The sequence below is a fragment of the Populus trichocarpa genome, chromosome 18, assembly GCF_000002775.5.
Source record: "Populus trichocarpa isolate Nisqually-1 chromosome 18, P.trichocarpa_v4.1, whole genome shotgun sequence".
Taxonomy (NCBI): domain Eukaryota; kingdom Viridiplantae; phylum Streptophyta; class Magnoliopsida; order Malpighiales; family Salicaceae; genus Populus; species Populus trichocarpa.
This window is the reverse complement of record NC_037302.2, coordinates 517,299-529,407: the sequence shown is the minus strand read 5'-3', so window position 1 is coordinate 529,407 and position 12,109 is coordinate 517,299. Positions and strand designations below refer to the sequence as shown.

The 12,109-nt window shown below is 35.9% G+C and overlaps 2 protein-coding genes across 7 annotated transcripts; both read left to right on the top strand.

Annotated features, from left to right (window-relative positions):
* The first annotated feature begins 2,022 nt into the window (after positions 1-2,022).
* LOC7458736 (uncharacterized) lies at positions 2,023-7,283 on the top strand. Of its 3 annotated transcripts, XM_024589511.2 has the most exons (10): positions 2,023-2,274; positions 2,363-2,530; positions 3,290-3,367; positions 4,055-4,515; positions 4,629-4,739; positions 4,839-5,323; positions 5,449-5,617; positions 6,416-6,655; positions 6,751-6,885; positions 6,982-7,283. In XM_024589511.2, exons 1-10 carry the CDS (start codon positions 2,190-2,192, stop codon positions 7,111-7,113), a joined length of 2,064 nt encoding a protein of 687 aa, XP_024445279.1. In that variant the 5' UTR covers positions 2,023-2,189; the 3' UTR covers positions 7,114-7,283. The 3 variants fall into 3 exon arrangements, with proteins under 3 accessions (XP_024445279.1, XP_002324393.2, XP_024445280.1); XM_002324357.4 differs by lacking the exon at positions 3,290-3,367 and having other exon boundaries at positions 2,024-2,274; XM_024589512.2 differs by lacking the exons at positions 2,023-2,274; positions 2,363-2,530; positions 3,290-3,367 and adding an exon at positions 2,608-3,255.
* Positions 7,284-8,295: 1,012 nt separating this feature from the next.
* On the top strand, positions 8,296-11,505 carry LOC7458737 (uncharacterized). Of its 4 annotated transcripts, none has more exons than XM_024590669.2 (4): positions 8,296-8,499; positions 9,498-10,419; positions 10,980-11,016; positions 11,195-11,505. In XM_024590669.2, the coding sequence occupies exons 2-3, from the start codon at positions 9,521-9,523 to the stop codon at positions 11,014-11,016; spliced, it is 936 nt and encodes a 311-aa protein (XP_024446437.2). In that variant the 5' UTR covers positions 8,296-8,499; positions 9,498-9,520; the 3' UTR covers positions 11,195-11,505. The 4 variants fall into 4 exon arrangements, with proteins under 4 accessions (XP_024446437.2, XP_024446438.2, XP_002324394.3 ...); XM_024590670.2 differs by having other exon boundaries at positions 11,192-11,505; XM_002324358.4 differs by having other exon boundaries at positions 10,980-11,053.
* Positions 11,506-12,109: the final 604 nt, after the last annotated feature.

Here is a 12,109-nt window from a genome sequence, read left to right as displayed (position 1 = left end):
TGATATTTCTAACACTTCTCGGATTGGATCCCCGTATCAATGTCCATTAATTTGTCTCATTTAATTTTCATATTAAAGAAAGGCATTGTTAGTAGGACATATACTAGACAAAAAACTTAATAAACATGGATAGATGATAGTTTCGTTTAATTAATTAGTATCACATTATTGATGAAACATTTTTGTTATGGAATGAAACTATCGCTTGAATAACATACTAGGGACCAATTTGAGGTTTCCGAAAAATCTATCTCAAAATCTCCTGCTCTCCAATCTCACTCCAAGTAAGCAACTCCCGATCATCTCCGCTTCGCATTGCTGCTTCTTCTTCCACTGTCGTCGACACCACCAAAAACGCCCCCGTATCATCGACAAACAGCAACGTAACAGTTAAAACAACTAACAAAGCAGCAAATCAAGCAGCAGCAGCATGAGTAGCGCCATGGACAACTTGACATTGAACGCGGCGTGAATGTTTTGATAGGTTGCTTTCAATGTTATAGAAGAGGAGTTGAGGCAATCACTTGAAGCTGTATTCAGTAAAATCTGGTCTCAGACAATAGCAGCTGCGAGTTTGGGACAAGTTTACCGAGCTACCTTGAGGGCAGCTGGGGAGGATGCTGCGATTAAGGTTGTGTGTGGTTCATCTACTAGCATATTTCACTTGTGTATTTATTGCAAACAATGATATAAAGTCGTTTATTTTCAGGTGCAAAGACCTGAAATACAGCCTATAATTATCTATCGGGATCTCTTTCTCTTCAGAACTCTTGCCTCATTCCTAAATGGAATCAGTTTACAGAAATTGGGATGCTTCTGATTTGATGGTAGATGGATTTGGTGAGAAGCTTCTGGATGAGCTTGATTACACCTTGGTTCTTATCTTTCAAAACACTCTTCTGTTTTGCATAACAGTCTTGTTGCATGCTCTTAAAGATAGACAAGAAGGTATCTTGGTCTATGTCGTCTGCCGGCCTGTCAGCTGAGTGATATCCATGTCCATGCCAACCAAATCGATAGAATTTGCCCCAGAAATACTTGTTTCTGACAGATTACGTTTTATATGTGTACTGATTTTTTTAACGGTGAAAGAAATAATGTACAGAGATAAATATGTTTGAGAAATAATTTTGTAATAAATTTTTATTTTTTCAAAATAGAAAGAACATGAGATATGTCTTCTTTATCTCAGTTATTTTCATCTTTTTTATCTCAAGATATATTCTATTGAATTGGCTGGGAAGGGGATGCTTCACAAAGCATATTTATACAGATTAGTCTAGTAGATAGAGTGCAAAACTGTAATATGGCTAATTTGATCTGCAGTGTGCCTTCATTTTGTTACCTTGCCTGATAATTTGTGCTCAATATTTCAGCAAATTAAGCAGATATTGATCGATGCTGTAGTAATGCTGTGAACGAGGACTGTTCTGAGATGTCAAATGACTTCACCAGACTTGGATTCCTAGCTAGTGGCACTGATGTTGCTCCTATCATTCCAGCTTTGGAAGCTACTTGGCAGAATTCATTTGGGAACGGACTTTCTGGTTTTAATTTCAGAACTGTTACAGGTAAATTGCTCTAGTAATTATTTTAAAAAATAATTTTTAAAAAAATCTATTAAAATAATTTTTTTATTTTTAATATTAATATGTCAAAATAATTAAAAAACATAAAAAAAATTAATTCTTTTTAATATAATGACATCGCAAAAAGTATAACATTTTAAAAGAAATCACAATTTTTTTATTAAATAATTTTCTTATATCAGTTTTATTTTTAAGTTTTCAAGTAAGAATTTTTGTCTATTTTTAATAAATTATATATATATATATATATATATATATATATATATATATATATACTTAAAATGATATAAAAAATTTAATGTTTTTTATTAAATAATCCTAACATAAATTATAATTGAAAAATTAAATTAATTTAAATGTAAAATTAATTCCTTCTTAACAGTGTGGGGCCTGCTTGCCTTACCACTGCGATTTAACACTGGTGACAGTCCAGTGACCCTAAAAAATCTCCGACAGCAATTCCCTTCATCCCAAAATCTTAGGTGACCTCATTACTTTTCTTCTTTAGATCGAAATCAAAGCTCGCTTGGAATACTGAGTTAAAATTACTATCCTTACCATTAAAACCACTTCAAGGTAATTTTAATAAAATTTCTTAAAATGCCTCGTAAGGTGAATTACGGAGTAGATTGTGACGATGGAGATTATGATGATTACGACGATGATTATGATGCAGAAGATGATGGTTAGTAGAAATAATTACTTCTTATATACATGTAATGCTACAAATTTGCTTTATTTGATGTGGTAATTACTTATTAATTTCGTACCAGTGGAAGCAGCTGAGCCTATACACGAAACGGCCAAGTACAATGATAAGGTTAGACTATGGCGTTGCGCAATTTGCAATTATGATAATGATGAGAGCATGACTGCTTGTGATATTTGCGAGGTTATTCGGAATCCTGTCCCTGGCAGTATCAAGAGAGTTGGAGGAGGAGGTATGGAGAAGTTTCTGTTTTCAATTTGAACAACTTAGCAACTGTATGTATGCTTGATCGTTTTTCTTCTTTGTAGTTAGGAAAATATTTTGTTCTTTTCATATTATGTTTTGCTTCTTCAACAACTTGGTTGTGAATTATGTAGTGTTATTTTTTTAGCTCATTGTGTTTTGTCTTCGTTTACTTCCTGGATGATGTAAGACACTAACATAGGAGGCATGATTTTGGCGGTGGCGCTGCTTTGGTTTGATATGACAATGCAGACAGCTTGTATCTTTGTTGTTGTTATTGAGGTTTCATTTCAAGTTGGTTCTCCCTTTATAGAATAGATTTCTATGATGCAGCGGGTAGTATGTGCAAAGAGTCTGGAGCATCCATGATGAACAAGTCTCTTTTCTGTATCATTGCCACATCGGACTCCACAGATGGCTGTAGTAGGTCAAAAGTGGAATGATGATTTTGTGACAGAAGAGGGCAATAACTTCCACAAGTGTGGGAGTTTCCAAGGAAACTCTGATGATATTAGTTCCTGTATTGATGTAGGTCTGAGCATGTTCTAGAACAGGATGAATTGATGAAAAACAGTAGATATTAAAGACCCGTTTTCTTTAACTTGAGAATCCTTTGGATGAAGGTGGTGTATATATTCTCCAGCTGGCGGCTGTTTTTTGGAGTCATTTTGCAATCTTGCTTCTCAAAACTGTCGTTAGATCTGTGGCTTCTATGTATGTACTAACATTTCATATATTACTTATACAGCTCCTTTTAAGTTTAATATTCCATCTCCAGATGATTTGGTTTCTGATGGATTACATCCCTCCAAAATTGGTTCTAAAGGTATCCTTTTATAGTTTCAAATTTGAGAGGTCACTTTGTGTACGGTGCCAAAAACTTTATTTACTTCAGTTAACCTTAGGAGGATTGAGAAAAGTATCAGCTTGTTTGTATAGCGGCCATTGATTCGTACATTGGTATAAGCGTCTCCAAATTCTCCCTTCCAGGAATCTAGTTTGGAGTACAGCAGTTGAGTACTGGTATTCATTCGAAGTATTCTACCCCGTAAGGCTGTGCTCCACAGGAAATAACTTACACTATTATAGCTCAACTGTCTATTTTAATCCGCTCCTATCAGGATGATATAGTCTGCCATATAAGCTTAATCAAGTGGAGGTTAGGTCTGCATAAAAAATATTGTGCCGCAAGTTGCAAAATTAAGGCTTTGAGTTTATTATATAATGGAACAATGTCCTGCTACAACATGAAATGATACAATATGCTACCTGCCTTTTAATTGCTCACAGTGTACAACTTAGTGACATGGTATTCACTTATGTTGGTTTGCATGCACAAACAAGCTATATTTTTCTTAAATGCATGTCTGTGTTATATATTTATACAAATCATATTATCCATTGTTAGCTGAAACAACAATGTAGTTAAAATAGCTTAATTTCAAGAGTTCTCTCAGTTCCTTTTTGAATATAATTTTGCTTCATCTTGTTTCTGTACTGCCTTTTCTTGCAGCCAAACTTTTCAACTCCAGATATCCGAACGTAACTGCTAGCATTACTGAGATTGTTAAAAGTTCAGATAAATCATCTGCATCGATGCCAAAAGGCAAACAAGGACAACAAATTTCTGATGGTTCTTCTGCTTCTATTTCAAAAGGCAGGCCTGGAGTGGATGAGGGCAATCAAAAGAAGAATGGTATAGTTGGCACTCAATCAAGCGATGAAACTTCAGATAGCACTTCATCAACGCCAAAAGGCAAAGATAAAAGTGTTGATTATAGCAGTTCTTCAACAAACAGGGGCGAGTCTCTTGGTCTTACAGGCAATTTGAATGAAATGTCCCTGTCTGATAAATCTGGAAAGTCGTACAAGGCTAGTGCTAAGAGGCACAAGTCATCTGCACAGTATCAACCAGATAAATGGATGCTCCCCAGCAAATCAGAAAATGCATTGACACAACTGAATCTTGCAATTGTAAGTGGGACTTGGATTTTAGTCATATACTCTAGGAATTGGATGCTAATATCTTCAATAAGGATATGTTAATAATTTTTTTATTGATAAACTTCATCTATAAACGATTATAGGTTGGCCATGTTGATTCTGGGAAATCAACACTCTCAGGTAGACTACTGCATCTTTTGGGACGAATAACCCAAAAGGAAATGCTCAAATATGAAAGGGAGGCCAAGTTACAGGTGATGTCAATAAGGTTTTGCTTGTTTGCATGCATTTGCTTTTTAAGAAAACAACAACAATAACAATACTTGATTTTGGTTTTTTTATAATTCAAACAGGGCAAGGGGTCATTTGCTTATGCTTGGGCATTGGATGAGAGTCCTGAGGAGAGGGAAAGGGGAATAACTATGACAGTCGCTGTTGCTTATTTTGATTCCAAAAAATATCATGTTGTTGTGATTGATTCCCCAGGCCACAAAGACTTTGTCCCAAACATGATATCTGGGTCAACACAAGCTGATGCTGCCATCCTTGTAATAGATGCCTCCATTGGGGGTTTTGAAGCTGGGATGGACAACAAAGGGCAAACTAGGGAACATGCACGTCTTATTAGAAGTTTTGGTGTTGACCAGATTATAGTCGCAGTCAACAAAATGGACGCAGTGGAGTACTCCAAGGATCGATTTGATTTGATTAGAACACAACTTGGAACATTCCTTCATTCTTGTGGATTCAAGGATTCCTTGGTGTCATGGATTCCATTGAGTGCAGTGGAAAATCAAAATTTAGTTGCAGCTCCTTCTGATATTCGTTTGTCATCATGGTGAGTTCACTTTCAATTTATTTACAAGAAATATTTTCCATTTCAGGAGCTATAAAAGAGGTCTCAATGGAATCTTATAATTATCTCTAGGGAGTTGAAAATCAAGCAAAGTAACTGAATTGCAGGTACTGTGGACCTTATCTGCTGGATGCAATTGATTCTCTTCAGCCACCAACAAGAGATTTCTCAAAACCTCTTCTCATGCCCATATGTGATGTATTGATATCATCTTCACAAGGGCAGGTGTCAGCCTGTGGTAAATTGGAGGCTGGTGCTCTTCGAAGTGGAGTGAAGGTATTGCATCAAGGTTGCCACTTGCTATTGTAAAACTAACTTTAGGCTTTCTGAAAAACAAATGATATGGCTCATCATTGAGAAATCCATTGGATGGATGATTTACATTTTCCCGAATGAAACGTATCTTATCAGTGCTTCTTAGCATGAGCTGGTGAATTTTCCTTGTATGGATCTTAGGCTTCATTAATGCACTAATAAATATTCATTTATAGAAGCAAATTGTCGTGGTGGTCTTCACTTGAATGTTTCTGACCCCTCTCCATTTCCCTGGAAGGACTTGATTAAGGTTGAAGACATTTGTAGATATGCTACAAATTTTCTCCTTGAGAGTTGAGAGTGGTCATGCTTCTACTATGATAGAATTCTTCGTTAGTGTGTGTACACGTGTGTTTGTACATGTTCAGCTTTGCATAATAAGGGATGAATTTCTTGAGAGATTCATGTGCCAATCATAGGCTGCCTTCAGGTAATTAATGACCCAGAATTTGACCAACTTTGCACATTGACTGTTCTTACCCATGTGTTTTTGAGTGCTGCTGTAACTTGCCAGTGATTCTTTGTCTCTTCAACTGCTCCTGGACAAGAGTAGTGCACTGGTGTGATAATAGAGTTTTTGGGTTATTGAAAGTAAATTATAAAGTGCATATATTGGTTGTGCTTTAAATTTATACCGTTGGTTGAATTTGTGCTTGCTGATAATACATATCCGGTTGAGGTAAGGAAATGTATATTTTGTTGCAGCCAATATCACTCTGTGCTCTTACGATAACCATGTATGTAATTCGTGGAATGTAGGTTTTAGTTATGCCATCAGGAGATGTGGGGACAGTTCGCTCCCTAGAAAGAGACTCTAAGGCTTGTGATGTCGCTAGAGCAGGAGATAATGTGACTGTCAGTCTCCTAGGCATTGATGGAAGTAATGTGATGACTGGAGGTGTTCTATGTCATCCTGACTTTCCTGTTGCAGTAGCACGACATTTTGAGCTGAAGGTGCTCGTGTTAGATTTGGAAATCCCACTTGTGATTGGTTCTCAAGTAAGCTCCGCTCCCCTCTACAATTTTCATTTTGTTCCATAGCGTTCTCTATTAGTTTGCAGTTGGAATCTGATCGGTTCGAGGCGAATTTGCAGTTGGAATTCCACGGACACCACGCAAAGGAGGCTGCAAGAGTTGTTAAAATAATATCAGTACTTGATTCAAAGACAGGCAAGGTGACAAAGAAGGCGCCTCGCCGTCTTACCTCAAAGCAGAGTGCAGTGATTGAGGTGAATTAAAACGAATGATCATTTCTTCCATCGACATTTACACTGAAACAGCAGTGAACTCGATCTCACGTTTCTTTGCCCTCTCTCTCACTTCAGGTGCTTTTGGACGGACCGGTTTGCATGGAAGAGTTCACAAATTGCAGAGCTCTTGGAAGAGTGTTTCTGAGAACATCAGGGAAAACCATTGCCCTCGGAATCATAACCGGGATTATAGAGGATCAGGGATAGTTAACATGAGAGGTAGATGCCTCAGCATTTGAGATGTAAACGGGTTCCATCGCTACAATTTGCCAAATTTATGTATGTTGTTAACAACAGAGAGGAGGGGCATATCCTTTCTGAGTTTTGATGGACCATTTGGGTTTGTTTGGCGGTGTGGTTGCCGGTTGCTTTTTAAATAGCTTTTCGTGTCAAAATGCATACCAATGATGTTTTTTTATTTTTTAAAAATTATTTTTGAGATCAGCACATCAAAATGATTTGAAAACACTAAAAACATATTAATTTCAAGTTAATAAAAAAATAAAAAAAATTCAAATTTTGTCAAAAGCGCTTTTAAAACACAGAAACAAACAAAGGCAGCCCCATGTTGTCATGTAATTTATTTTATTTTTTTATTCTTTGCTATGCATCTTTCATCCATAGTTGTTACATAGCCGATCAGAGTTGAAGGGAAAAACAAAAATAGTTGTTCCAGTTAAAATTTAGGTTGATCTGTTTATCTGTTCAAACTCGGAACTTTAATTAGTTGATTTTTTTTTGTCAAAATAGTATTATTTTAATTTTTTTATATAAAAAAATAGATTGATCTTCCTTACTAGTAACTTAAGATGTTGTCTGGGGTTTTCTAGCGGGTTTTATAATTATATTATAATCAATATAGATTAAAATTAATCACCTTCTCTGTTTATTTTTTTATATTTAAGTTGTTATTAAATCTGGTCAAAGTTATAATTATAGATTGAATGAATTAATATAAGTTGACTAAGATTAATCTAAAAACTTTTAATAATTAATTGTAATCTTTTTATTTTCTTCAAACAAACAAAAAAACAAGTTATCATTTATTTTATGATTTTGCAAACAGAATTAAAAGAAAAAAAACGATGTTTAAGAACTCTTGATTTTGTTATTGATCTAATTTTAGATAAACAATTCAGTCTCATTGCTTTCCCACAATTACCTCTATCTCATTGAAAAATATTAAATAATAACTTGTAATTAAGGAAATCACATGGCAATTAAGAATGTGTTTACGAATGATTTTGCTTCTAAGATCAAAGAATAAAAAAGATAATGCATTATTTATACAAGAGTAAGGTCAATGCATGGAAAAGGGTAATTACGTCAATGGATGTTCTTGACCTTATAAGCAATTTCTTTTTAGTTTAAAAACAGAAAGACTGGAAATTAAAAAATAAAAAAGGCAAGTACATGAATTGAAAATAAAAATAAAAAAAAGGGGTTTCCCCTTCATTCACACAGAGAGGCAGACACAAGTGAAGAAAGAAGAGAGGAGAGGACCTACGTGCTTCGAAAACTGACTTCTCTAATCTCTTTGGTCTTTCTCGCATCTGGGTTTTTCATTTCGGTCCCAAAGTTTCTGTCTTTAAGGTCTGAATACTTCAAATTTTCTTTTTCTTTTTGATCACTTATTTTCCTGTCTTTTTCTTTTTTTGGGGTTTAGTGGTTTTAAGTTTTGGTTGAGCAGCTGGGTTTTTTTTATATTTTTAGTGGGGGGGGGGGGGGGGGGGAGCATGGTTCTGGATTTTGTGGGTTTTTTTTTGCTTTATTATTGATGATTTTGATGAATATTAGTTGAATGTTTTTTTGTTATTGTTTTTCTGTTGACCCTTGATTTTGAATTGATTAATTTGCTTCTCTATTTGTTTATATTCATTTTTTGTTGAGCAAAATTAGGGTGAATGATCTGATTGGTTTTGGGGGTTTTGATTGTTAGTGGAATTGTAAGGATTGTTTGATTGATTGATCAGCTTTGATGGTTATTTAAGTTAGATTCTAGTACATGCTCTTGCTACTAAGTATTAATTGTTTGATTCAATGGAATTTTCCTGAGAGTTTTGAGACATTTACAGCGAATGAAGATTCCGATAGTTTCTCATGTGTGATAGATAGATCAATTTGTTGTAATGATAACAATAGAGGTGTATTCACCCGTGTGGTTTCTTGAATTTTAGTTTCTTGTCTAAAGGGTATACTGCAGGATGGAATTAAGTTGACTTGGTTCAATTGGTACTTATAAAATATTTAGAAAATATAAGGCTGAAGTGGGAATTTGTTGCTGGAAATGGAAGGGTAAGTGATGGAGGTGACAACTCATTTGCCTTATTTGCATACAATAATATTGTCATCAAAGGATCAAAGCAACTTGTGACTTTCAGGTTTTCCTTGATATGTCTCCACTTAACTCCATTGACTATTTATTCTTCAATGCGCAGCTTTCTGCATTTTCATGCTGTCCTAGATTAGGGTTTTTCCATCTGTTTTTTTCTGTTGGAGCTTAGCTAGCACTATACTTGGTAGTTGCTATATTCGCCTTTTTTCAGTTTGTTTGCTGTCTATGTTTCTGAGTTTTCTTAATGTCCTTGTAGATTGTCGTTTGGAGGTGTTGATCATGGCGTTTAAGCCTTATTTTCAAAGAGGTCACCGTGCCAATTGTATCAACATTGAAGATATTCAGTTGAATACAAATTGGGAAGATGTGATTTGTCCAATATGCTTGGATTTCCCTCACAATTGTGTTCTCCTCCAATGCTCATCTTATCATAAAGGGTGCCGACCATTTGTGTGTGATACTGACCACTTGCATTCAAATTGTCTGGATCGTTTTAAAAATGCCAGTGGTATGCCATCCCTTTCAACAACTGATTCAACTCCTTTGACAAATACTCAGCCAACAGTAGCAGATAACAATTGCAAACTAGCTTGTCCGTTGTGTAGAGGTGAAGTTACTGGGTGGGTTGTTGTTGATAGGGCTCGTTTAGATTTGGATGAGAAAAAGCGTTGTTGTGCAGAAGAACAATGTACATTCACAGGAACATATTTTGAACTACATGAACATGCTCAAGTAGAACACCCACATGCTCGCCCTTCAAAAATTGACCCTGCTCGGCAGCTTGATTGGGAAAATTTTCAGCAGTCATCTGAGATAATAGATGTTTTGAGCACCATACATTCAGAAGTGCCACGTGGAGTTGTTCTAGGAGACTATGTGATTGAGTATGGGGATGATGATACTGGAGATGAGTTTGAGGACTTCCCTAGGGTCAAGGGCAACTGGTGGACTTCTTGTATCTTGTATAAGGTTTTTGATAACTTCAGAAACTCGAGAAATAGAAGAAGGGCAAGAGTAGTTGATACAAGGAGAGGAAGTCGCCGCTCAAGTTATGATACTTCGAATTCTGATGAGGGCTCTGTGGCATCTGTCGACTTTGCAGAATACAGAGTAGATGAGACTGATGATGAGTTTGCAAGTTCAAGCATCCCCTCTAGGGGTAGTTCTGGTCATCGCAGGTCAATAAAGCTACCTTTTCTCTTACATTTTGGCACCTTTTTTATGTTTGATTGAACTTGGAGTTAAAGTTTTTTCTTTATAATTATCTGCACTATTTTCTTGGTGGGCATTGGGCACCGAAAATTTTCGCATAATTGTTACCATACAGGGACTGACATACAAATGCACAAGCAACAGATAAGTGGAAATTCTGGTTACCTTTGATTTTTCAGGATGTGCATTTACTGATCTGCATGCATGCACATCTGACGGTCACTGAGTACAAATAATTTGAGAGCAGAATAAATGCACTCTTCAACCATTTTTGATACGTTAATGCACCTTTTGTTAATATGATAGAACTGGTTTCTGCTGTCATGGGTAGTTCTCTTACTGTGTGCAGTACTTCCCTGTGTGCACCAGAAGATTTTGAACAAGGTTATAATAGGTTTGAGGTGTATCTGTGTTAGATGCCATGCATGTAAAACTAGCTTATATAAATTGGCCTGTTAGAAATTGCTGGTTCTGTTAACTTTACATCCTTCCTATAATTTATGCTTGCTGTTCCTATATCTCACAGATCTCGAAGACACCAGTCCCGCTTCTTTGACAGTTAGGTATGGACTTGCTCATGGATCAAGCTTTGACAATCAAGTAGGTTTATTTTGCTGTAGAAAGGTTCAGCTTTTCCAATTTAATAGTGCACAATTATATTTATAGTGTTATATCCTCCGTCTCATCTCATTGGTATATTTAGTAATATGCTTACTAGTTCTCTTGTATTGTGGTTAGCAGTGGCCTTAGTACAAGTGAAGCAAAGGATCGAAAGCAAAATGCTAGTGATTCTGCAGATAATTTTGGTTTCATCCGAAGCTCATCTTGTTGTATATGTAATTAGATTTGCTCGATGGACATGAATTTTTGTATTTGCCATTTCCAGGTATGGTGACTCCATTTTTTCTTTTTAATTTGAGATTGATTATTAATTTGCTTTAATAGGACTTTGGGTGTCTTAACTGTATATTATTTTCTGATATTGCTACCTTACAAACTCTTTGATCGTCTCAACTTCTGACCAACATAAATACGAAGCATATTTTCTGGCAGTTTATCTTGGCTGTATTTATTAGAGGTCCATTAGTTATCTGTGCATCTCAAATGCATTTATGTTATTAGTCATATGCATGGAATTGTGTGCTGGTTACATGGATTTTTTTATTTTGTTGGTTTGATGGTGAGTTTATGCGTCAACTAAACTAAAGCACGTTTGGCATTGCTGTTTGTATCAAAAAGCATCATTTTTTTATGTTTTTTCATACAAAAAGCAGTTTGAAATGCTACTGAAACGGGCACGCCACTGATCATCTACAAGCGATCTTAACAGTGCTCTCTTCACATCAGCTTAGGGTACTCTGGTACTTGAAATATCTCGGGTTCTGGCTTGGCTCAATGTTTGAACTTAGAAAGTTAAAGGATCAGACCTTCTTGACCACTAGGTCTGTCCTTTGGTTAAATAAATGTGTCCATAAATCTATGGACTCTGTAATTCCAATGTACAGATTGCAATGCTTAGGGTAGGATAGGCAGCATCTACTATCCACTCGAGCGGGATCACATTGGTGTCCCTGCTGATGGCGTGCTGAGAACCATTTTTACCGTAAAATGGAGAGCTGAAGAGCTTAGTGCCATTTTTATGTATTGCTTAATTAG